Below are 26,256 nucleotides of genomic sequence, written 5' to 3' on the forward strand. Positions count from 1 at the left end.
CCCTTTCTTCTGCATTGCACTTCAGGAAACTTGGTTTCCAGCAATGCAAACCCCCGCCCTCCGTGGCTATCGGGGTTGTTACAAGAACCGGGCAGCTTATGAAAGGGTGTCTGGTGGCGTCTGCATATATGTCCTTAACTCTCTTCACAGCGAGTCTGTCCCTCTACATACAGCTTTAGAGGCTGTCGCTGTTCGGATGTGGACGCCACAGGCTGTTACTGTCTGCAGTCTTTACCTTCCACCGGATGGTGATGTCGCACAGCATGTCCTGGCTGCGCTGATAGCCCAATTGCCGCCACCTTTCTTGTTACTGGGCGCCTTTAACGCCCATAACCCTCTGTGGGGTGGGTCAGTGGCAACAGGTCGAGGCGCCACCGTTGAGCATTTATTGGCGCAGCTCGATCTCTCGATTTTAAATGATGGTGCCTCCACACACTTCAGTGTGGCGCATGGCACATACTCCGCCATTGACCTATCGATCTATAGCCCTAGCCTCTTACCGTCTGTCCAATGTAGTGTGCATGACGACCTGTGTGGTAGTGGCCATTTTCCAATCTTTTTGTCCCTGCCACGGCGTCACTCTTCTGGGCGCCCCAGCAGATGGGCTGTGAATAAGGCTGACTGGGACTTGTTCTCCTCCATTGCCGCTATTGAGCCTCTCTCTAGTGACGACATTGATGCGGTGGTTCACTCAAGTCACCACCAGCATCGTTACTGCCGCAGAATCTGCCATTTCCAGTTCTTCTGGGTCCCCTCGGCGGCGGACTGTGCCTTGGTGGTCGCCTGAGATCGCTGAGGCGATTAAAGATCCCCGGCGGGCGCTACAGCGTCACAAGCGACATCCCTGCGTTGAACACCTCATCACCTTCAAACGGCTGCGTGCGCGGGACCGCCGCCTTATCCGCCAAAGCAAGCAGGAGTGCTGGGAGCGGTATGTGTCCACCATTGGCCTCCATGTCTCTCCATCGCAGGTCTGGGCCAAGATCCGACGCCTCTATGGCTATCGGACCCCTGTCAGCGTCTCTGCGCTCTCACTGAATGGAGCAGTTTGTACAGACTCCGACGAAATTGCCAATAGCTTGGCAAAGCATTTTGCTCTTAGTTCCGCTTCTTCCAATTACCCACTGGCCTTCCGCTCCATTAAAGAGCGGATGGAACGTCGGAGCCTTTCTTTTCGCACCCACCATTCTGAATCCTACGAGCTCCATTCAGTGAGTGGGAATTTCACAGCGCCCTTGCCGCTTGCCCTGATACCGCTCCTGGGCCAGATCGCATTCACTGTCAGATGCTGAAACACCTTTCAGTGGACTGCAAGCGACGCCTCCTCGACCTTTACAACCGTCTCTGGGTCGAGGGTGAGTTTCCGTCGCAATGGTGGGAAAGCATTGTCATCCCCGTTTTGAAACCGGGCAAGAGCCCTTTGGAGGTGTACAGCTACCGCCCCATTAGCCTCACCAACGTTCTTTGCAAGCTTCTCGAACGGATGGTTAGCCGGCGCTTGAATTGGGTACGAGTCTCGGGGCCTTCTGGATCCGTCTCAGGGTGGGTTCCGTAAAGGCCGCTCCGCCACCGACAATCTGGTGAGTCTGGAGTCGGCCATCCGTACTGCCTTTGCCCGCCGTCAGCACCTGGTCGCTGTCTTTTTCGACATGCGGAAGGCGTACGATACGACATGGCGTCATCACATTCTTTCTACGCTTCATGGATGGGGTCTTCGGGGCCCTCTGCCGGTCTTCATCCGAAATTTTCTGTCGTATCGTACCTTCCGTGTGCAAGTCGCAGCCTCTCATAGTTCCTCCCGAGTCCAGGAGAACGGGGTACCACAGGGATCTGTTCTCAGTGTCTGCCTGTTTTTAATCGCAATAAACGGGCTCGCTGCAGCGGTGGGAAATTCTGTCTCCGCTTCGCTGTATGCTGACGACTTCTGCCTTTACTACAGCTCTAATGGCATTGCAGCTGTTGAACGTCAGTTACAGGGCGCTATCCGCAAGGCGCAGTCTTGGGCTGTAGCGCATGGTTTTCAGTTTTCGGCTGCCAAGACCCGCGTTGTGCATTTCTGCCGGCGCCGAACAGTCCATCCTGAGCCGCGGCTTTATCTTGCCGACGAACTACTTGCTGTGGTGGAGACCCACAGGTTTTTGGGAGTAGTTTTTGATGCCCGGCTGACTTGGCTGCCTCATATTCGTCAGCTTAAACAGGCGTGTTGGCGGCATCTAAATGCTCTGATATGCTTGAGCCACACCCGCTGGGGCGCCGACCGATCTACCGTGTTACGGCTTTACCAGGCGTTAATCCACTCTCGCCTGGATTATGGGAGCCTGGCTTATGGCTCAGCATCCCCATCTGCGCTGCGGGTACTGGACCCAATCCTACACAGCGGAATACGCCTTGCCACTGGTGCTTTCCGTACCAGCCCCGTGGACAGCATACTTGTGGAGGCTGGTGTCCCTCCACTGCGGTTACGACGCCAACAATTATTGGCCGCTTATGCTGCCCATGTTTTTAGGTTGCCCGGGCATCCAAATTATCGATTCCTGTTCCCGCAGTCAGTCGTCCATCTCCCAGAACGTCGGCCCAGGGCTGGATGTACGATCGCGGTCCGCGTCCGAGAGCTTCTCTCCGGGCTAAGGGTTTCCCTGTTCCACCTCCTTTCCGGGCCCCTCTGCATACACCGCCGTGGTGTGTGCCTCGCCCATGCCTTCGGCTCGAATTGGCACAGGGCCCGAAGGACTCAGTCCCTCCGGAGGCCTTCCGCCCCCGCTTTTATTCCATCTTAGCCACGTATCAGGGCTCTGGCGTTGTATACACTAACGGTTCGATGGTTGCTGGTCGTGTCGGTTATGCGCTAGCTCTAGGGGACCATTCCGAACAACGTTCCTTGCCGGCTGGCTGCAGCGTTTACACTGCTGAGCTGGTCGCCATCTTTCGAGCCCTAGAGTATATCCGCTCCTGCTCAGGTGAGTCCTTCGTGATCTGTAGCGATTCCCTGAGCGGTTTACGTGCTCTCGACCAGTGTTTCCCTCGTTCTCGTCTGGTGATGGCTATCCAGGAGTCCCTGCATACTCTTGCCCGTTGCGGCCGCTCTGTGGTCTTTGTGTGGACCCCCGGTCATGTCGGTATCCCGGGTAATGAACATGTTGACCGCCTGGCGAAAGAGGCCTCCAGTAAACCGTCTCTGGATGTTGGCCTCCCAGAGACTGATTTGCGGGCAGTCTTACGCCGCAAAGTTTTTGGGCTATGGGACGATGAATGGTGCGAACTGACAACGCGTAATAAACTCCGTGCTGTCAAGGAGACGACAGCTGCGTGGCGGTCATCCCTGCGAGCCACTCACAGGGACTCAGTAGTCCTTTGCAGGCTCCGCATTGGCCACTCCCGGCTGACACACAGTTACTTACTGCGTCGGGAGGACCCTCCTCTATGTCGCTGCGGGGCGGCTTTGACAGTGGCCCACATTTTGTTGGCCTGCCACCTTTTAGCTGTGGTCAGGCAGACATTTGCGCTGCCTGATACGCTCCCTGCCCTTTTATCTGATGACCCTGCTAAGGCTGGCTTAGTTTTACGTTTTATTCGGGCAGGGGGTTTTTATCGTTTAATCTGAGTGTTTGTTATGTTCTTTTGTGTTGATTCTGGCCATTGGCCTACGATTTTAATCTGAGTTTTTAATGCGTTTCTCGGTGGTTGCCTTTTCCTTTTTTGTTTCTATGGTCGGCCAACCACCATCACACTCTGTGTGATTTTAGTTCGTCTTGTCTGGTCTTTGTCTAAGTTTGTCTTGTTCTGTGTCGTCTGTGATCTATTCTTTTACTCGTTTTTATTCTCTGTGGGTGTTTCTAGTATTTGGAAAAAGGGACCGGTGACCGTAGCAGTCTGGTCCCTTTAATCCCACAAACCAACCAACCAATCTTTGAACTTTTTCAATGTACTCTGTCAGTCCTATCTGGTAAGGATTCCCCACCGCGCAGCAGTATTCTAAAAGAGGACGGGCAAGCGTATTATAGGGAGTCACGTTAGTAGATCTGTTACATTTTATTTGTGTCCTGCCTATAAAACACAGTCTTTGGTTAGCCTTCCCCACAACATTTTCTATGTGTTCCTTCCAATTTAAGTTGTTCGTAATTGTAATACCTAGGTATTTAGTTGAATCTGCGGCTTTTAGATTAGACTGATTTATCGTGTAACCGAAGTTTAACGAGTTCCTTGTAGCACTCATGTGGATGACATCACACTCCTCATTATTCAGGGTCAACTGCCACTTTTCGCATCTTTTCGATATTTCTTCTAAATCGTTTTGCAGTTTGTTTTGATCTTCTGATGACTTTATTAGTCGATAAATGACAGCGTCATCTGCAAGCAACCGAAGACGGCTGCTCAGATTGTCTCCAAAATCGTTTATATAGATAAGGAACAGCAAAGGGCGTGTAACACTACCTTCGGGAACGCCAGAAGTCACTTCTGTTTTACTCGATGACTTTCCGTCAATTACTACGAACTGTGACCCCTCTGACAGGAAACCACAAATCCAGTCACATAACTGAGACGACATTCCTTAAGCACGCAATTTCACTACGAGACGCTTTTTTTTATTTGAAATCCCTTGTCAATAGCACTCAACACTTCATGTGAATAAAGAGCTAGTTGTGTTTTACAGGAACGATGTTTTCTAAACCCATGTTGACTGTGTGTTAATAGACCGTTTTCTTCGAGGTAATTCATGATGTTCGAACACAATATATGTTCCAAAATCCTGCTGCATATCGACGTTAACGATATGGGCCTGTAATTTAGTGGATTACTCCTACTACCTTTCTTGAATATTGGTGTGACCTGTGCAACTTTCCAGTCTTTGGGTACGGATCTTTCGTCGAGAGAACAGTTGTATACGATTGTTAAGTATGGAGCTAATGCATCAGCATACTCCGAAAGGAAACTAATTGGTATACATTCTGGACCAGAAGACTTGGTTTTATTAAGTGATAGGAGATCCCATCAAAAATCCAGACCTAGTTGCTTCAATGAAATGAAACTATATGGTTCCAGATACCTTATCAAGTCTCAAACATCTTCATGGTTTTTTTTCGTTTGCAACCTGTAACCGCGTAAGCAACGTGCAGCCCTTTGTGGCTCGCCATCACAATTTTTTATTTAAATATCTTTGTGACTAATGCCCTTTTGGCATATTTATTATTTTGTAAATGACATATAAGTACTGCCAGTCTTTCACGATGATTCTGTACTTACGCTCTGTATCATACGATTTTAGTCATAGTTCTATGACCATGTTATAGCAGTGTTGAAACCCGGTTAATTCGTTAAAACAGTGACCGAGGGCTGTTTTCTTCCGATTGTATCTTCATAGGTATTTGAGACTTCAAAAGGTTTCCAGAACTATATAGTTTGTTTTGATTTATTTTTAAAAGTAATTTTCATATGATTGCTATGACCTTATGATGGTGTTTTATCTTTTTTCGGTTTAAATGTTTGCCACATTCAAAGGAACGCGTAAACATCAAAATTGCACTGGTTGTAAGAGGTAAAACGTTTTCCCATCTGAACCTAACTGTTCTTTGGCAGTGAAGTTAGATACTTCGGTCTTGATTGGTCAGATTTCAGTTATTTAGTTGTTTGTTAATATTTATTATTAATTCACCACTTTCAAAATCACATGCAAAATTAACAAATTGTAGACCAATGTTAGTCATCAAAATTATTACTGTTGTTGACGTGGCCTAGACTCGTAGAAAAAAATCTTGTACCTTACTAATTCTCTAGCAGTTTCTGACGTACGCTTTCTGTTCAAAAGGATAAAACAGATATCGAGCAAATCCTATACGGCTTCGCCACTTGTATACAAACCAGAAAAAAGGTCCAGTTTTCAGACGTTGCCTACTAACCCGCTTTCAACTCTTCCACTACTGTTCTCTAAAATATTTCGCAAATTAAACTGAAATATCTAAATCAGCGTCTGAGCATTGAAACGCTCTCTTCTACATCCTTTACCTCGTATTAACATACAAGTCCAGAATATAATTCTTGACGTGCTCGATGTGCTGGGTCTGGTTTAACTCTCTTGAGAGAAGAAATTAATCTTACAAACGCACTCCAGGCGTAAAAAGGAGCAGCGCTTTGATTCTTTACCCTTCGACCACGTATCGGTGCCAACGCTGACGCCAACATTGACCAATATTTTTTGGCCAGCACCCACACATTTTAGCCAACAGTCAGTTGAATTCGTATAGAGCCAACGTAAACATGTCTGACGTACAGATCACTGCGAGGGCATTTGCTGTTTTGAGCGTTAATAATATTGCTCCAGTGTTCCTGAGACATTTCGAAGAATTCAATTTGAAAATAAATAGGACGATGAAGAACGAACGAGCGAACGAACTAACTAGGTTTCGAAATGGCAAAGACAGAAATCAAGCCGGCTGCGGTGGTCTTGCGGTTCTAGGCGCTGCAGTCCGGAACCGCGGGACTGCTACGGTCGCAGGTTCGAATCCTGCCTCGGGCATGGATGTGTGTGATGTCCTTAGATTAGTTAGGTTTAAGTAGTTCTAAGTTCTAGGGGACTGATGACCTAAGATGTTAAGTCCCATAGTGCTCGGAGCCATTTGAACCATTTTGAACAGAAATCAAACAACGTTGGCACCGACGTGTGGTCGGCGTATCGATAGTAGCGCAACGTCATTTGATGTTTCTCGAAGCACCGACAAGCAACGGAATCGTACCAACATGGGGCCAACGTTTGTTGCAGTTATGTTTCATCAATCCACACACTAGACTGATACTCTTAGCGCCAATGTGTGGTCCGGCCTTAACAATAATAACAGCAGTCTTAAAATTTTGCGGCCAGCTGTAGCTTTATTTTTTTTTTGGGGGGGGGGGGGGGGGGGGCGGCGGCGCTAAGGCGTTGACACCCAACAGCATCTTTGGCCCATGTTCTCGTTGACCATATCCTCAGCTCTCTGAAGCTGTGAAGTAAACATGCAACATAACATTGCAGTCTCAAGTAATATACATATGAACACCCCAATTAGTACTTTACACAGTTTCTCACAACAAATATCGGCGGCTCGACATTCCGATGGGTGGAAATGTGCAAAAAATATAAACACTGAGATCTGTACTGCAAAGTGGTATTTAGCATCAAGTAGTTACCTTTTTGACATATTTTACTGCTTTCTGAAGCGTCATTTTGTTCTGTGTCCTTTAAACCACTTCACTGGTCGCTTTGTCTTGTTGAGCAGAAACTAAACGACAGTTATATTTTATTCGTTTATTATTTTTAACTTTGTGAAAATACGATGTACTTGTGCTTTTAGATACAACTTACTTCGTCAGGTACTTCAGGTAGTTGACTGGATGTAATATTTCCCACTTGTGTAACGTGTTACTTTGGATGAAACAATACAGCATGCAATACTTAGAGGAGAACTTGTTTAAGCAAGCTTAGAATGGCGCTTCTCTTCCTTGACAACTAAACCGTTTTTGTTTGGGAGAATGTCCGGCAACTTTCACAGATTGGTGTCGCTCCGTTCAACGGCACTTTTCACAGGAAATCTGCGTGAAATGACATGCCAGTTCCTTGAAGCAATGACGGTGCAGCAGAAATAACTGAATTCGTAGCCTGCCGAACGGTTCGGCGCCGATAACAAAGGTTTCTTATATCAGTTCGGTGGTTACGTGAGCTTTGGATTAAAATAGTTCAAGTGAAAAGGTTCAAATGGCTCTGAGCACTATGGGACTTAACATCTGTGGTCATCAGTCCCCTAGAACTTAGAACTACTTAAACCTAACTAACCTAAGGACATCACACACATCCATGCCCGAGGCAGGATTCGAACCTGCGACCGTAGCGGTCACGCGGTTCCAGACTGAAGCGCTTAGAGCCGCACGGCCACACCGGCCGGCCAAGTGAAAAGTATTTGTTGTGAATGAGTGAAACAAATTTATGTTGTTCGATTCAGGTGGCAAGATGCTGGAGTGAAACTTTATTATTGTTATTACTGCTATTTTTATTGCAGGAGAAAGATAATGTTACTGTTTTTCATAGAACTCAGAAGTCCCAGAAATGGAACGTCCTAGAAAATTAGCTACTACCTACATGCATTATTATTGTTATTTATTTAAGAAAAAGATGTTGCCTAAATGTGTAAATGCAGGCATTCGTACCTGACGTAATTTCGTATTCGTTGTGAGTGTAGATATTATTTTGAAAACATGCTGGTTTATATTCACTCTAAGCCAGTTTCTCTCTCCCTCCGTAATCAACGATGTACATCAGAGATATATGAATTGAACAGTGCCTGGAAGTACGGAGAAGCATACAGACGTTTAAAGTTCTCCAAGAAAGTCCAAAAGAAGCGTCCAGGAGTGCCCCCAAACAATCCCAATATCTCCATCAGGAATAGATTATGGAAAAAAGAGAAAAAGACAGACATCACAGATCTTCCAAGATAAATATCGAATGTTTCAGTGGGTTGATAAGAGGTGCCCGTTAATGAACTTTTCGGGATTTTGGGGAGGGGGGGGGGGGAGAGAGAGAGAGAGAGAGAGAGAGAGAAAGGAACAGAAACCGCGAGCCACTGATGCAAAATGATGTACAAAATCAGAAAGAAGCATATTGTGTAAGGGGTCAGACATGATATGCTAAGCTCAAGGAGATTCCCTCTATTTTCAGGATCAATTTTTTTCAGAGTATAGTTACGTGAAGCATAGAAGCTTATAAGCTGATAATGCAAATTTGTGAATGTTGCAAAGACTAGCATTTTTTATGAGGTAAAATAAGCGATTAGGCTGAGGATTAACGCCAGGATTTAAATATGAATAATGTTTCCACGAGAACACTATCGGGCTGTTGTCTTTTTGCACAATATTTCGACATCATAAGCCTGTTGACATCGTCAGGTTCTGGAGCAATGTGGTTGGGGAAGTGGTTGATATTAATTTGGAAGAAAATTTTTATCATTAGAGGTCGTATCTTAAAAGCAGTAAAATAACGCCAGAAAGCTCAATTAAACCACAAGCAGGGAAAGTGGCCACTGACCTACCTCCTGAACACCAGTCAGCAGACCGCATGCAGAACGGCTTGGAATGGGCGATGAGAACTCGGGAGCGGACGGCATACCGGACACCGAAGCGAGGACCACAGGAAGGTGAAAGGAAGGATGAATGGAAGAGATGTCCACCTGACGCTTCAGTACGTCAGGGAACACCTGATGCTGACGAGCTACGTTGTCGAAATATTATGCCAAGGAGACACCAGAATGGTGGAGCGTACCCACGAGAACATTATACGTCGTAAGTGCAAGCAAAATATGTGATATTGAAACTTTAGGCTAACCTTTACCCACTTAACCAGTGAGCCACAATCTGAGCTACAGTACACCACCACTGGCGATCCGTTGGTGACGATAAAAACTTGTTAAACGAGAACGTATTATATCAGCTTATTATCACAATACGAGGGTGAGTCAAATGAAAACCCTAAATATTTTTTAAAATATTATTTATTTTGCAGAAGTGGCACAAAGCTGTATCACTTTTCTACATAATCTCCCCCACACTCAGTGCAAGTCCTCCAGTACTTTGGCAGTTAGTCGTAAGAACTACAGGCGAAGAGGATTCAGAGATAACTGCGGAACTTGTTATCTATCAAGTCTAACTGAAGCCGCAGAGCGCCCGGTGCATACCATACCATACCATTCCTGTTCACTCCATTTGGATGTTCATTCGTTGTGGTGATTATGACGTTGTCCGTCACTGTGGGGTGATTGTTGTTCGTGGTTATGGTGATGGCGATGGTGATGTGGCTTTCACACTCCGTTCCTTAGAGATGCCTACAACACTTGCTGCTATACTCTTACATATCAAATGTCATCACGTGTTAAACGTCTGAGAAATTCAATTGGCACGTTTGTTCGGCAAAGATTCGCCCATACACACAGTCACCTTGCCGTATTTCTTCACTATGGTTCAAATGGCTCTGAGCACTATGGGACTCAACATCTTTGGTCATAAGTCCCCTAGAACTTAGAACTACTTAAACCTAACTAACTTAAGGACATCACACACATCCATGCCCGAGGCAGGATTCGAACCTGCGACCGTAGCGGTCACGCGGTTCCAGACTGAAGCGCCTTTAACCGCACGGCCACACCGGCCGGCGACTCTTCACTGTGTAAAGTGTGTGAATTCAAGTATAGTTTAAATGAACAACTTGAACAGCAGTACTTCACCGCTTTCTTAATAATCTGTTACACTGTATACCCATAGCAAACCATGGTTCGACGTTAACATACATTGATTCGACGAATGCGGCACTTTTCAAAGTTTCCTAGATAGAATAATGTTTTTGGGAGTTAGTTTGTTAGCCATTAAGCCCTGTGTGACAAAAGCTGTGAAATGTCTGCAGAAGTAATATTTCCTTCCATTCTGTATATTTATGCATAAATGGAAACTTTTGGGCACTTTGTGTCCCTCTCCTTCTGTAATCTACACGCCATTAACTTAATGAATTACAGGCATTTTTGGAGCAACGTTTCGTGATCTTCTCGGTCGGCACTGTAAAGTTTTTCTCCTCATAATCAATATAATGATGTTTATAGCAGGCTGCGGCAAAGACTTTGTCGGTTAAGGTTTTTCACGCTTCCGCAGCGAAGTTCAAAAAATGGTTCAAATGGCTCTGAGCACTATGGGACTCAACTGCTGTGGTCATAAGTCCCCTAGAACTTAGAACTACTTAAACCTAACTAACCTAAGGACAGCACACAACACCCAGCAATCACGAGGCAGAGAAAATCCCTGACCCCGCCGGGAATCGAACCCGGGAACCCGGGCGTGGGAAGCGAGAACGCTACCGCACGACCACGGGATGCGGGCCGCAGCTTGGAACAGAAACGTGACTTCATCCAGTCACATAGGCATCGCATATACAATAGCTGATAATATTATCAGGACACCTTTATGTAATGGGGAATCGATCATTTATTGTCCGGAGAGCAGACGATGAGTAATTGTTGTCAGCAAAGAACCAGAATGGGTCGGTCAGGAGCAGTTCCGTAACTTCTAACGTAGACTTGACGTTTGATGTCACCAGTGCTTAATTTCTGAAATTTTAGGTGCTAGAACGCCCCTCTTCAGGAATAAGTCTCTAACCCCTCCTCCCCCCCTAACCACCCTCGCCACAGCCACAAAAATCACAGGTTTCAATTTTTGAAAACTTGTGATAAAGTTCATAACGAGAAATCATTTTTACACAATATTTTTCAGAAATTAAAGTTTTTAAAACATAATTTCTTGTATTCAAAACAATAAAACAGCAAGACTTTATACAAACAACAGGTGGTGCTCCCTAGTTCTGCTCGATGCATATCCGCACAAGTCGGTAATCTTCGTGACTGACATGATGTTTTCAACTTTCAGACACTTGCATTATAGCTGCTCGGTGAACGTTTGTCCAATATCAGTGAATAGAGTATTAAAGATTTAGCGATAAATAATGATTACCCCATTGGAGTCGCGTACGGTTCTGACTCCCGAAGAGTTAGGGGGGGGGGGGGGGGGGGGGAACAGAAAACGATGTGACATCAGACACAGAGTTAGATGTTTAGTAAATGCTTTAAGCGCCGTGTGTCTTATACTCATGAAGTTGTACAACTAGATTAAGTTAATATTTATTACTACGCATAAGCAAGACATTTGTACCTGAACGTCCCTGTATTACGTGTCAGCGGCAAATTACAGTGAAGGAAGGAAGGAAGGAGGTTAGTGTTTAACGTTTCAACAACGAGGTCATTAGAGACGGAGCGCAAGCTCGGGTTGGGGAAGGATGGGGAAGGAAATCGGCCGTGCCCTTTCAAAGGAACCATCCCGGCATTTGCCTGAAACGATTTAGGGAAATCACGGAAAACCTAAATCAGGATGGCTGGAGACGGGATTGAACCGTCGTCCTTCCGAATGAAATTACAGTGACGGCGCGATTTAGTGCACGTGTACTATTTTAAATATCCAGTGCCGACTTGTTCCATTGAGTTAAAAATAAATAGCCTGCGTGGTACGAGAACGGCTTTCCGCCGCATTCCGGCAGAAATTAAGCTCTGGATGTCACCTGAGGTTACAAATCCCATCAGGAATATTTCAACCTTTCCAAAGCAGTCGAAGTCGTCTGTTGAATATGTAATTGTGAAGTGGATACGTGTGGGAACAACCAGCGCTGAACGACAGGGACCATCGACCATTGCCGAGGTTGGTTGTATAAAACTAAACTCCGTTCGAACAGGCCTTGGAAGGCCCAACGGTACCGACCGGCCGCAGTGTCATTAGCCCACAGACGTCACTGGATGCGGATATGGAGGGGCATGTGGTCAGCACACCGCTCTCCCGGCCATATTTCACTTTACGAGGTCGAAGCGGCCACTTTTCAATCAAGTAGCCCCTCAGTTTGCCTCACAAGGGCTGAGTGCACCCCGCTGCCGACAGCGCTCGGCAGACCGGATGGTCACCCATCCAAGTTCTAACCCAATCCGACAGCGCTTAACTTCGGTGATCAGGCGGGCTCCGGTGTTACCACCTCAGCAAGACCATTGGCGATTGTATAAAAAGAAATTGTTCGAATATTGCATGAAATCAGCAAAACATAAGTAACACATTTCGGTTGTCAATACTAAGCTACGCTTGGGGCGCTGTTATGTGTGTTGCTACTGGTCAGTGGATTACTGGAAACAAGTGGTTCAGAGTGTTGTGGCAATTTGATTGAAGCGTGTGGGTTTGGGGAATGCCTGGAGAACATTACCTGCCATCACGTGTAATGCCAACAGTGGAGTGCGATTGTGGTGGTGGTGGTGGTGGTACGGTATGAAGATGTTTTTTTCGTTTGGTCCACTTATTGTGTTTAATAAAAAAAAACTAAATGCAGGAGAATGTGAGCACATTTTACGTTATTATTTACTGTAAGAACGATTCGGAGACGGTGATTCATTGCATTAGCATTACTTTTGCTCTGCCATTAAGCAGTATCTGTAATGCAGTTATTTGTAGACAATAATTTACATCTACATCCATACTCCGCAAGCCACCTGACGGTGTGTGGCGGAGGGTACCTTGAGTACTTTTATCGGTTCTCCCTTCTATTCCAGTCTCGTATTGTTCGTGGAAAGAAAGACTGTCGGTATGCATCTGTGTGGGCTCTAATCTCTCTGATTTTATCCTCATTTCTCTTCGCAAGATATACGTAGGAGGGAGCAATATACTGCTTGACTCCTCAGTCAAGGTATGTTCTCGAAACTTTGACAAAAGCCCGTACCGAGCTACTGAGCGTCTCTCCTGCAGGGTCTTCCATTGGAGTTTATCATCTCCGTAACGCTTTCGCGATTACTAAACGATCCTGTAACGAAGCGCGCTGCTCTCCGTTGGATCTTCTCTCTCTCTTCTATCAACCCTATCTGGTACGGATCCCACACTGCTGAGCAGTATTCAAGCAGTGGGCGAACAAGCGTACTGTAACCTACTTCCTTTGATTTCGGATTGCATTTCCTTAGGATTCTTCCAATGAATCTCATTCTGGCATCTGCTTTACCGACGATCAACTTTATATGATCATCCCATTTTAAATCACTCCTAATGCGTACTCCCAGATAATTTATGGAATCAACTGCTTCCAGGTGCTGACCTGCTATATTGTAGCTAAATGATAAAGGATCTTTCTTTCTATGTATTCGTAGCACATTACACTTGTCTACATTGAGATTCAATTGCCATTCCGTGCACCATGCGTCAATTCGCTGCAGATCCTCCTGCATTTCAGTACAATTTTCCATTGTTACAACCTCTCGATATACCACAGCATCATCCGCAAAAAGCCTCAGTGAACTTCCGATGTCATCCACCAGGTCATTTATGTATATTGTGAATAGCAACGGTCCTATGACACTCCCCTGCGGCACACCTGAAATCACTCTTACTTCGGAAGACTTCTCTCCATTGAGAATGACATGCTGCGTTCTGTTATCTAGGAACTCTTCAATCCTATCACACAATTGGTCTGATAGTCCATATGCTCTTACTTTGTTCATAAAACGACTGTGGGGAACTGTATCGAACGCCTTGCGGAAGTCAAGAAACACGGCATCTACCTGGGAACCCGTGTCTATGGCCCTCTGAGTCTCGCGGACGAATTGTGCGAGCTGGGTTTCACACGACCGTCTTCTTCGAAACCCATGCTGATTCCTACAGAGTAGATTTCTAGTCTCCAGAAAAGTCATATTTCTGAAATGGACCCACCTTCCCGGTATGGTATCGTCCAGAGATCGCGGTGCCACACGAGTCGGCAAGGCAAATCGGTATCACAGACATTAGCCAGTGCTCGCTAGAATCCGCAGCGATGTATGGGAAGCGCTCCAGAAGACCACGCCCCCCTCTCAGCAACAGCAGCGCCTACGAGTTGAGGTCAGTATAGTGTCGAGCAATGCAAGACGTCTCGCAGTTCGAGACCTCAGCTGAGCAGTCAGCATCATCGAGTAGGACAGTGACCATTAAAGTTTCAGATGAAATGTACTTCGTTAATGTTGAATATTGTGCCTGAGGAGAACAGTTTGTTAATTGGTGCATCAAGAGACGCTTTGCTAGTTGATGAGAGTTGTAAATTGTCCAGTATTTCTATGGCATGAAATTATGTCAAAATTACGTAAATGTTTTACTCATTTATGTAATAAAGTGAAGTAATATTTCATGTTTTATAGTTGATGAGCATTCTCCCAGAGCAGACAAGTAACACACAGTTGTAGCGTGACGAAAGTAGCTTCGTCTGGTCACAGCACCAGGAACCCTGTCCTGAACGCAGTGGGAAACCTTTGGGATGAGTTACAATGTCGGTTTCGCTCCAGACACCGAAGTGCACCAGCACAGCCTTCTGTGGTTTCGGCTCTTGAGGAATGGGTTGCCATCCTCCACAGACATTCAGGTGCGTGACTGAAAGTGTAATCAGTCGAGTTCAACCCTCCATAAAAGACGAAGCGTGGACACACGCCGTATTAATGCTCACTAATGGTTTATCTGGATAGTTTTGATGAGAGATAGTGTAGTTCCAGATATGAGCTGGAGCATAGTTAAATGTGTTGATGCAGAGATTGGATAACTACATCCCGTAACTGCAGTGTGAGAGACTGGAATGCTTGCACAACTAACTGTTGTGATTAAAAAACAGGCAATAATGTATCGATTAGCTCCTAGCGATTCCCAGAAGCAAGTGTCCCGTTACCGTGACGAAGACGTGACCGTGGAGGTCGTGCCTGCCGTGTACCGCTGCCGAAGACAAAAAGCGCGCCAAGTGAGTGGCGGTTTTGCCTGTGCGAGCGATTGAATCTCGCGAGGCGAATGACGCAGCAAGTGCAGCGCTTCTTTTTGTAGCGGCCGTGTTGTGTTGATTGTGTGACGTCCCGGCGCCGCGCAGTGCAGCGCCCAGTCCCCAGGCTCTAGTCGCTAGTCGCGCGCGCATCGCCGGCCTGTGCACACCTCAGGGCCGCCGACACCACTGGCCATGTTCGGCCACAGGCAGCACCGGCCCCCAGTCAGGCTACACCCCCGCGCCGCACCCACCCCCGCTGCTTCCGGGACGTGCAAAGCCTGGTGAGTGCTGCCTCTGTCTGTGCCTCTACTGTCTACGCATCTCCGGTGCGAAATGTCAACACCATTGTGGTGCTTCTCCTCCGTCGTTCCTCATGTTGTTGTGGTAGCGGCGACGGTGAAAGGAGTTGGGGGGGGGGGGGGGGGAGGGCAATTGCGGGCCGGCCGCGAGAGGTGGAAGAACAATATTACTGCATAAATCTCATACGAATTTGACTGAAAGTGTGACATCTTCACTGAGATGAAGAGATCCCAATACTGTTCGTAGTATGTTTTCTGTCTCGATCGCAAAGAAATTTTAACGCCGCGCGGGGTTAGCCGAGCGGTCTAAGGCGATGCAGTCATGGACTGTGCGGCTGGTCCCGGCGGAGGTTCGAGTCCTCCCTCGGGCATGGGTGTGTGTGTTTGTCCTTAGGATAATTTAAGTTAAGTAGTGTGTAAGCTTAGGGACTGATGACCTTAGCAGTTAAGTCCCATAAGTTTTTTAAAAAAAAGAAATTTTAACAACATATGACTTGTTTCAATACCGTATACATCATCATACATAAAATGATCCGCTACGAATAGCACATCATTCTGACCACAAAGTACTGCGTGTCGCATAGAGTAATGTATTAGTAATAAATAGGCAGCTGAAAATTGCAAAGCACTGCGGAAGCGCACTATCTGCTGCTTACTATACTGCAGTTCACATGACGTCCTATTCGCAGCCAAGTCCTTTTTATGCCTGACACTGATTTCGGTCAAGACAGGATTTTTTTACATTATTATTCTAATTTTATAATTCATAACAAATTAACTGCTTACTAGCCGAATTGAGATGTAATGCAGGATATACTTATTTATTCTGCCCCTTTAGTGGTCCGCACTGAGAACGGATGTATCTGCACACATCTGTAGCAATTTTTACCCCTGTTTGTGCTACACAATGATGAACAAGTTAATTTTTATGTTGTATAAATTCACCGTTAAAAGTTGTTAATTGCTAACGAGTGAACGCTTCACAAATTCACAAAACGCAGCGCGTTTTTTGTTTGCCACTTCTATTACTAAGATTAATTTCGCAGGAGACATTAAGAGAGAACAGTGTGACCTTCAACTGCCCGTATTATTATTAATATATCATTCTGTGTTACACAGACTTTCATAATGGTTTTTCGTAGGTGTTCTAGTTGTTATGTGACGTTGTTGTGTATCCTCTCAATTTTGTCTGTTTATCTCAGAGTAAACAGAGGATGGTTTTAACTGGTTAATACCAAACTAATTAATCAGAGTAGACAATATTTCGCCACGTTAACACGCACACGTAGGAAAGCGTCACAGAATAAAGTACCGCGTAGAATAATGTGTTAACAATAAATAGGCACCTAAAGATGACAACACGCTGCAAGAACGTACAGTTATGAAACGTTTTTGTAATTAAAATGGCTTAAGCAAAAACTTTTCCTGTTTTGTAAATTTCGTAAGACATTCCATAACGTCAACCAATAATGTTGTAAAACTGTTTAATAAAATGTTTAATAATGCGAATGCTGTATGACGTAAAAAAAGCATATCAATGTAATGAACTACACTAGCGAGGCTTATTTGGCAGTCAGTGAGTTATTTTCATGAGAACGTTTCAATCTGAGACCTGTCTTAAACACACTGTATATTGTTACATCTGAAGACATTACATTTTGTAATGCAAATGACTAAATATGAAACTAAAATCTTTAAACTGTTGCAAATATCAGACATTTTAAAGAGAGGAGTCATACATGCAGACCCATAAGAACGCAACACACAATATGTACGAGGTAGAGAGAAACAGTCAGTTCAAGATATTGTGCCAAACATTGTCCTTTTTGGTACGTCAATCATTAATTTCCATCTGCTGTAATCGTATTTAAAATTCAAAACTAAGTACTTCTATGTGCAGTAAGTGAGTCACTTTTTTATATTGAAACTCTAGCAAAAGATATTTTCTCTTCCTACGCAGTGGTAGAGTGAGTTTGCCAGAGCAGTGGTGCTTGCTAACTTTCAGGGGGTAAGCTACCCAATGTTTTCCTATTCATGTCAAATTCCTAATTTAGGAAAATACGTCCGACGTCTCAGGCGTCAATCATATAACGTAAAAGATACCGTGATGTCGAGTGAGCGCTCAACGTCAGCATTCCATTCACTAGTAGAACTTCCGTTTCAGTGCTGTACATTTTCAGAGACTAAGCCATGTGAAACATTTAATGCTGTTTATTAACCAAACGGTTAAGGAACTGACTGACTACCGCATATTGTTTGGGATAAAAGCCAACATTCATTTTCCTTAGCTTGCTGTAAAATCTGTTCGCCGTATGCGCCAAGTACTTCCTTTTGTTAATAGCAGCTCATACAAATTAATGCCTGTCCAGAGAAGGCTAATGCAGAACTCTTGTGCTTTTGTCTTCTGGCTAAAATAAAAGTATTGAATTGACATCTGTTAAACTGCTGTGATAGATCATATTGAATAAATTTGTTTTGATGGCCTTCGTGTCCTGTAGTACTCAGCCATTTCGTTGAGTTTAACATTCTCGTGTCCCGTGAGGGGAGAAGATGAATTAGTACCCCACGCCCTGGTATTATCACCGTTCACGGTCGCTAAAGAAATGAGAAAATGTCTTTAGTTGCATTTTTCCTTACTTCCATGAGATCGGTGTCTACATCTACATATATTTACCCCCGCAAGTCACTATGCAATTCGTGGCGGTTGGAGGCAGTTTGTTTGCAATCCTAGGGTTTGCTGTTTCTTTGTAACTTTCCAATTTGTATTCCATTGAATCAACCTAGCTCTGTACGGAGCGAGTGGGAACTCCCTTCTTTGTTCGTCAGAGGATACTAGTATTCCGTTTCATGTTCATATATAGTTCATATTATTTTGCTTCTCTGTAGTGAATCTAGTGTCTGATGTTGTAATGGATGCTGAAGAATAGATTCTCATACGGGGTGCAGAGATCAGCCGCAATATATTTCCGCTTAATGCCATGTCGACTTTCGCAACAATACATCAGCTCGGAATAGCAGAAACCATTCGCTAATTTCATCGACAAGCCACACTTTTATGAAATTGGAATGTGATTTTTGTCTTTACGAAGCCATAATAAATCTCGAACAAAACCTTGCTGCCTTTGATCTAACTAGAACTACAGTAAACTGTCGATTATCCAGGGTAATGCACTCCTGAGATTGCGTGGTTTTCCGAAAAGTACGGATAATGCAAAATGCACGTTTTGTTGCCGAAAACTGCTGTTCAGTATATTTACAAAACATGCCACACGTAACATTTGAAAGGCCGCTTTATTACTTTTTGTACTATGAGACTCCTTACCCTAACGAAGAGTCCTATATTTTCTGTGGCAGTAGTTTCCGATAGGATATTGAAGTGTGAGTGAGACAAGTACACGTACGACTGATAAAAGAAATTGTGTGTCATAATATTTAACTCTATTTTGAACAGATGGTCATTCTTATTGCGTTCGGGGTTTTACGCCATTATAACAAGAACACGCAACGATGCGTGCTGAAGAGGTAAGAAACTGCTGTTACCGAGGGATATTGATCGTGTACATATGGTTTTGTACAGAGCTGTAATTACATTTTAAATATTCATTGAGTTCCTATGTTTTGTAGATTGACATCGTTTATAACCATAAAGGGTTTAAACTTGACAGGTCACGTCGCCTGATGTAGTGACGAGTACAGTATGTGAGTAATCTTATGTTTCTGATTCGGAATATACAAAGTGTTGCTGTGTTGTCGACGTAGGTTGTTTGTCCTCTGTTGTTAGATGCCGGTCTGGCGAATAAATACTTTCGATATGCCGAGTTCAGGATGTGCAACGAGATGTCCATCAAATACATACATGCTGCGAAGCATCGAGCATGAAGGATACCACTTTCTGTGTTACTCTCCTGAAACAGCGGGTCGGAAATTACCCATCTTTAGCTTATGGGGATATGGTTAGGCAATCATTTAAGACGGTAAATCAGGAAGCTCGCGTGTCACGGGATTAAAAGCAGAAACATTAAAAGAGCGTGATGGTTACGTTACTTACGCGTTCAAAACACGTTAATTGTAAGCATCTAATCGGAAACTTTCGTTCTCTGTTTTGATATAACGTAGCTTAATGAGTGTAAACGGTGCGTTTTCTATATACATATGAAATATTTTCTCGTGTCTTACATATATTCACGCATTGCGGATAACTGATACCTGAAATAGTATCTCAGCCTGTTTCTTTGAAAGAGCGGCGATCTGTAAAGGCTTTCTCGTAAAATATGAGTCATACTGCAGTGCTTCACTGATTACAGTTGTCTGCGTCATTTTCTTGGCATGGAATGACGAAATGTTCGTAGGTCGCCGCGATAGTTGCTGTTCTGGAATGCGACAGACTGCAGGATTGACCGAACCGGAATAAAAACTTGGGGTTCGAAGTGTCGCTGTTACCGGCACGCTCCCTTCTGGCTGGCTCTTGGCTTTGTTGAAACTGCTCACATGTGCTCAGACTTCCCAAGGTTTTAGTGCGATCTTTGTCAGCTTACATGAAGTGCATAGCTGCGTTGAACGAGTGCGTGCTTGAGCAACTATCACATTTCATTCCTAGGAAAAATAACTATTCGCATCTAGGACTTACATTTTTAACAAAAAGAAACGAGACTGCACGTATTACTAAGGTACTATGTATCTTGGAATGTTAGAGGTGACTGTCTTTCTGACCTTTAACTGTTTTCTCATTCTGCGGAAAGTTCGGGAATATTGCTAAGAGCTTTTCTGCTATACTGTTCGTGTAGTGTTCTTCCGTTCAGCTGGAAGGAGGGAAAAAATTGATGATATTCCGGCGCAGCATCACGGGAAACTACATTAAATAAATGTTCTAAGCAGTGGAAGCAACGGATGTAGAAATGGAGAACATTGGTCATACTTCGAAGACATCCCTCCCTCAGTGGACATATTTGTTAAGCATACAAATGTGTAACACTATTATCGTTTCTTCTTGGGTCAGATCTCGCACAGATCTTCTGGCGGAATGCCAGAACGGTATGCAGTAAATTGCTCGTCCGCTGCTACGCAGCTGATCGATTTCGGATAAACTTGTCATTGCGTAAGGACACAGTTAAATATCGAGAAACAGCGCCCACGAATACGCCATGGAACATACTTAGTAATGCGAGCAGTCTCATTCCTTTTGTTCTTTTAACCCTTTGTGAGCGTAACGCTTAAAAACATATTCATTTCGATGTTCACAAAACTCCCGTGCTCCTTTGCCATACCCTGTAGCTTTCCCCCCTCGCAGAGTCAACAGGAAGCTACCAATGCAGGACAAGCTGATGGAGATGTTCGTAGTCCATAGTATGATGCGGCAAATCAATATCCACGACTCGTCTCTGAACAATGTAGTTTAATTTTCCGTGTTTTCTGATTGAGAATTGTGGAATGTTCTCAAGAGTAAGTAGGTGGTGATTAAATTGTGTGTCAGTTTCCGATTTTAGGTTATTCTGTTGTAGCTTCGTAACAGAAGTTGACATGTAGTACAGTTATCGGATTGCTCGAGAAGTTGTGGACACACTACGAACTTACAAGAATTCCAAACACTTTAATAATTCTGGTGATTTATATGCAACAAAATTTTGGAAGGTGATCACCTTTAGGTATATCGCTTAATGTGTTCTCAGTGAACCTAAATCCAGTACTTGCTTCACCGGAGCGTTCCACTTTGTTCATCGTATGACTTTGGGGGTTTGCAACTTCCGTTTGGAAAATTTTCCATTATAATTAAATAGATGCCATGTCTGAATGAGCACGACAATTCGTACGTTTCTTTGAAGACATCAGTGCGCAACAACTCTGCTTTGAAAGTGTTGCAACACACCGTAAGTTTGTTTTGCGTCAAGATTGTATCAGAGGAAATTGCGGTTAGGCAAGTTCCCAGCCCTCCTAGAATAAGCGTCGCACTGTTTTGGTTTCGTTTGTTTTATCCTTCAGAGGACAGCGTTGAACCAAAAACACATTACACATTAAAGTTGTCTCTTTAGTTAAGCATTATACAAATCTGCATGCCATGTTCAGAGGTGTGTTTTATTTTGGTCTATCTCAGCGCTACTTTGTAAGGAAATCAGGGAGTGGCCCATTGTCCAAGGCGCCTAAATTTGGAGACCGGAACTTCTTTTGCTCCAGCCGCATGGCGGCAGTTGTATATAAAGAAGCAGAGGGGCGCGGGAAGTGTCTAAATATAGCTCGTGTAACTTCCTTTCTTTCTTCTGGAGCGGGGCTTTCGGTGACGCATTGGAGATTTACAAGATAAAAGGCACGTGGAGGATGGGCGTTTTATAACGCACCACCGCGTTAGCAAAATATCCACAAGCTGTCGTGAGTTCGATCAATACGTTTTTAAGGCCTGAATTTGTTTTATTATGCTCATTTCATGTTTACGATGATGTTGCTGAGGAAAGCAGTTTGTCGGAGGAATAAATATACATCTCTTCCTCTGGGAAGAAAGCTCCTAATTTTTACTGACAATTACAGAGAGCGAATTGATGCTGTAACGAGGAAATAAAGCTACTTAGCACAAAACCTGAAGATAGTTTTCCTAGTGTCAACTTCTACGATTTCTTCTTCATTCGGATCGATGACCGTAGCAGTCTGGTCCCTTTAACCCCCACAACCCCTGCTTCATTCGATTAAGCTCCGTTACCGCCAAAGTCAACCAGACACTTTACTAGCGTTTGCTGCGGTAGTTACATGTTAGTGCAGCCGCTTTAATTTCTCCTGTTCTCACTGTTTATGCTACGTACAGACAAATTATGAATTTCTCTGTGGTTGATTCCCTCCGAATAGTGTGGGCAACGAATAAACAATTTTAAACAACCCACCATTTAACAAGCACTGCTTGTTATTCGTATAACTTTCCCCACGGAATTAGCAAAATTTTCTGCGTTATCATCTAAAGGACGCACTGCAGAGTCCTTAAGATCACTAAATCAGTGACCACTTGTATTTTCTACTGCGTTGTGATAGATCTCCACCCACCATTCAATTTCCTGTGCTCGTAGCAATACAGAGTGTTTTTCAAACTGGTCAAATGTCACTACGTTATCTATTTTTCTTTAGCATTGTTTCCGATTTTACGGATCTCATTTAAAGTGGCTGTTTGTTCAGTCTGGAGTTTTCAATTACCTTAATGGCCGAAAGACTCGTCTCCTGGCTCCACGACGCCACCTTTACTGGGCAAGATCATCTATACTTACTTTCCATCTTCTTCCATTGCCTTCTTGACACACACACTGTAAAATCGAGGCAAGAAGATAATTCGTGCACACGACCAGCTTATTAACGTGCAGTGTCTACCCTTCGTGTTTTACTAATGTGTATGCGTGTTGCTAACTGAGATGGATATGCCGAACCAACCCAACGTTTACGTAATAGGACGTGGAAAATTATCTAAAATCTGTAACTAAATGCACGAGATCTGTCACGGGGAATGAAGATTCACATCTTTCACTGTACAACAGGCATGTTATTTCACGTATAAATAATGCCATTAAGAAAGGTGTTCAGGAAAGTTATCGGCTGGTTGCTGTTATCCGCTGCTGACTGGAAAAATCCACCATCTTTTCTCTTGGTAAAATCTATCGTAGGTGTCTTCATCTGACCAATGTATGCGATATATAATTACCTGCTTAAACGCCCTTATCTCAGCCACAACACGTTGTGTCGATGATGCTTGTAGAAATGAGAGTTACGTACATAGCGCCGAAGATTGCATACGTCGGCCGTCAGAGTCATTACCATTAGGAGTCACACGCTCTTAGTCCGTATAGACTACACCGCGATTAGGAATCAAACCTAGGACATTTGCACTCAGTCTTATGACGAGAATCTGTATGCCACCACTCTCCTGACCTACGCTGAACAAGTATTGTTGATGCAGATTCTTTGAGTAGGACTCGAACGAGGTAATTTCAGGTCGAAGAGCGTGACAGTGCTCGTGTGTCAGTGATCACCAGTAAGGAGGGTGGTGGATGTGTATTTCGAAAGGCTGAAATTGACTTTTCCGTCAGTCGTCAGTGTTTACAGTCAGTCAGTGATCATAATACGTGACACATACTGGTCTTGCGTGCTGTCTCCGTGGAACTACTGCAGTTTGTTTCTGGCCATACATGACGATGGATACAGTTCTCGTCACCTTTCCCCAAAGTGTGTTTGACTCAGTCAAGTTTCGGGGTCCTGACGTACTGTATCTATGTAAAAATTTCCTACTTGAACCGTGATTCTGATTCCACGTTAAACTGTAGATAACCTTCAACTGGCTGAATAATCTAGTCCGCTATCGGGGGAAAGCAAAGACATATCACATCCATTAGAGCGATACTTCGTAATGCTTTGTGGTATTAAAACCAACCCTCCAGTTTAGACATTTTACGTACTGGACAGTTTTCTTGCTGTAGTGATATATACCATCTGTGTTCTACACACTGCAAAGGCCGCATTAACTGCCGAAAATGTATACTGAGTGATTCGGAACAAACCGCAGGATACGATCCCTAATATGTAAGGTCTACTAAACATTCCTTCGGAAGTGCTTAGTTTCTATACTGGAAGCTGTTTCATAATACCACCGGCTTGTGGAATCGGTCTTTCCTCCAGTTAGATTCAAAACGAACTGTATCTGAACCTCTTCCGGGACATACTGCCTGCCCTGCTCGAAGAAGTGTATTCGACGATATTGAACGATCATTATGGTCATTTAGCATTCTGACACATTCTTCTTAGATCGATGTATCGGACTTGACGGTCGAATTGCGTAGCACGCTGTGTGGTCGAACCTCATTACCTGTAATAGAAATGTAGCCTATATGTAGACACCATCTGAGAAGTACAGAGGCTGAAATACCTCCATTCGGCTACAGACTAGTGTTTTGGAAATATTGTGTAACTACATATTACGACGTGTGCATAAATGCCATTGGGAATCACATCAAACCGCTCCTCCACTTCACATGGGACTTGGAAGCTGTGTCATATTAACAGATATGACTTGTAGCATGGAAACCATTTGTTTGAACATAGATCGTCGTAACGGATGCCGTATTTGTTCCTCGTCTTCTCAGGGACTGTCTCCCGCCTCTTTCGTATAGCCAGTCCTCTTGTGTATTAATGAACACACAACACACTACTGAAGTTTTGTTTATAAGTGAGCCTAAAGAAAAGATGTTCGGTTTTAGCATATTGCAGGTTGAGGTAGCCAAGGTAACGGACGTACTCACTGAAGTTTTTGTATGACGAGTTACTTAGCGCTGGCACTTCTTTCGTGTGTTAAGTGGCTTGGTAGACGTGTGGCTGAACTGGGTTTTGCTTGTTGCAGCGGGGGCAGCGCGTCTGGCGGAGTGGTGATGGGGAAACCCCCTGTGGGTGGCAGGCCTGCGGCGCCAGCTGCCGCTACTGTCGTCGTCAGGGCCAACGCGCCGCCGCCCGCCACCAGCAGGGTCGCCGTCAACGGCTCTCTGCCGCACCACGAGGTCAACAGGTAAATACCTGCTGCCGCTGCTCTAGCATAGAATCACAACCCTAGTCATGCTCATCTGCCTTTCCGCAGCCTATACGGAGACATAACGTTAGACATGAATTTTCTTTCAATACTGATGGTGGAACAAATTTCCATCGTTAATATTTAGTCGGCAACGGTGGGAGATATAGTTACCGTCATCTATGTTGTGTTCATCGAACCACCCTTGACACAATTTACTGTGCGAGGTGGCGCAGTGCTTAAGACATTGGACTCGCATTCGAGATGGCGGTGGTTCTAATTACCATGTGACCATCCAGATTTAGTTTTTGCGTTGTTTCCATAGATCATGTTAGGTAGAAGCAGGATAGTTCTATTTTAAAATACGAGTGCAATTTCCTTTCCTATGCTCCACCTAAACTGAATTTGTTCTCCGTTTTTCATGCCCACGTCGTAGATGGTGAATTACCTATTAAATTTGTTTATCTTTGCCTTGTATCAGTTCATAATCCCTCACATTTACATGTCCCACATTTCTGTGTTGTGGTTGTAAATCTAGACAAAACAAAATAAAATTCAGTAATAGTATACGAAATGAAGGGGAATACAATGAAAAAGGCAGCAAAAATCCCCATAACTTTCTACACTATTTCGCAAATGGAACCTGGGTATACCAACCGCGTCGCGTAGAGACTGTATTGGAACCGACCAGGATGCTACAGGTACGTAAACGTTGCTGGTTTTGTTTCGCTCTTTAAACGCGATTATATCATATGTTAAAATATCCACGGGTGTGCTGCCGGTCTATAGTGTCCAACGGGCACAATATTTCGGCGATCATACATGTCGCCATCATCAGGTGAACTGACGGACTGAGCTCCTGTGAACGTGCCGGCACGGAGATCCGTACGCTATGGCTGCTCAGAGGGAACTGGGTTCGGTCGCGGCGGCGGCCGATTTAAATACCCTCCGCCCGCGGCGCGCTCCCTCTGCCGTCCGCGCCCCGCGCCACGGTCGCGCGGTGGAACAGATTGCGACGGCGTCTGAGATGTCGTCGGTGTGATGGCTCTGTCCGCCGTGGTCGTCACAACTATACGTTTGCTCGATTTACTCTTGAT

The 26,256-nt window shown here is 44.6% G+C and overlaps 1 protein-coding gene across 4 annotated transcripts in view; it reads left to right on the forward strand.

Annotated features, from left to right (window-relative positions):
- The window catches only part of LOC124794701 (WD repeat-containing protein 47), a 699,296-nt gene that overhangs the window by 412,590 nt on the left and 260,450 nt on the right, over positions 1-26,256 (forward strand). For all 4 annotated transcript variants that reach the window (XM_047258268.1, XM_047258271.1, XM_047258269.1 and 1 more), the window contains one exon: positions 24,998-25,159. In XM_047258268.1, the coding sequence (XP_047114224.1) occupies positions 24,998-25,159 (162 nt within the window). The remainder of the gene's footprint in view (positions 1-24,997; positions 25,160-26,256) is intronic.

Source organism: Schistocerca piceifrons, chromosome 4 (assembly GCF_021461385.2).
Source record: "Schistocerca piceifrons isolate TAMUIC-IGC-003096 chromosome 4, iqSchPice1.1, whole genome shotgun sequence".
NCBI lineage: Eukaryota > Metazoa > Arthropoda > Insecta > Orthoptera > Acrididae > Schistocerca > Schistocerca piceifrons.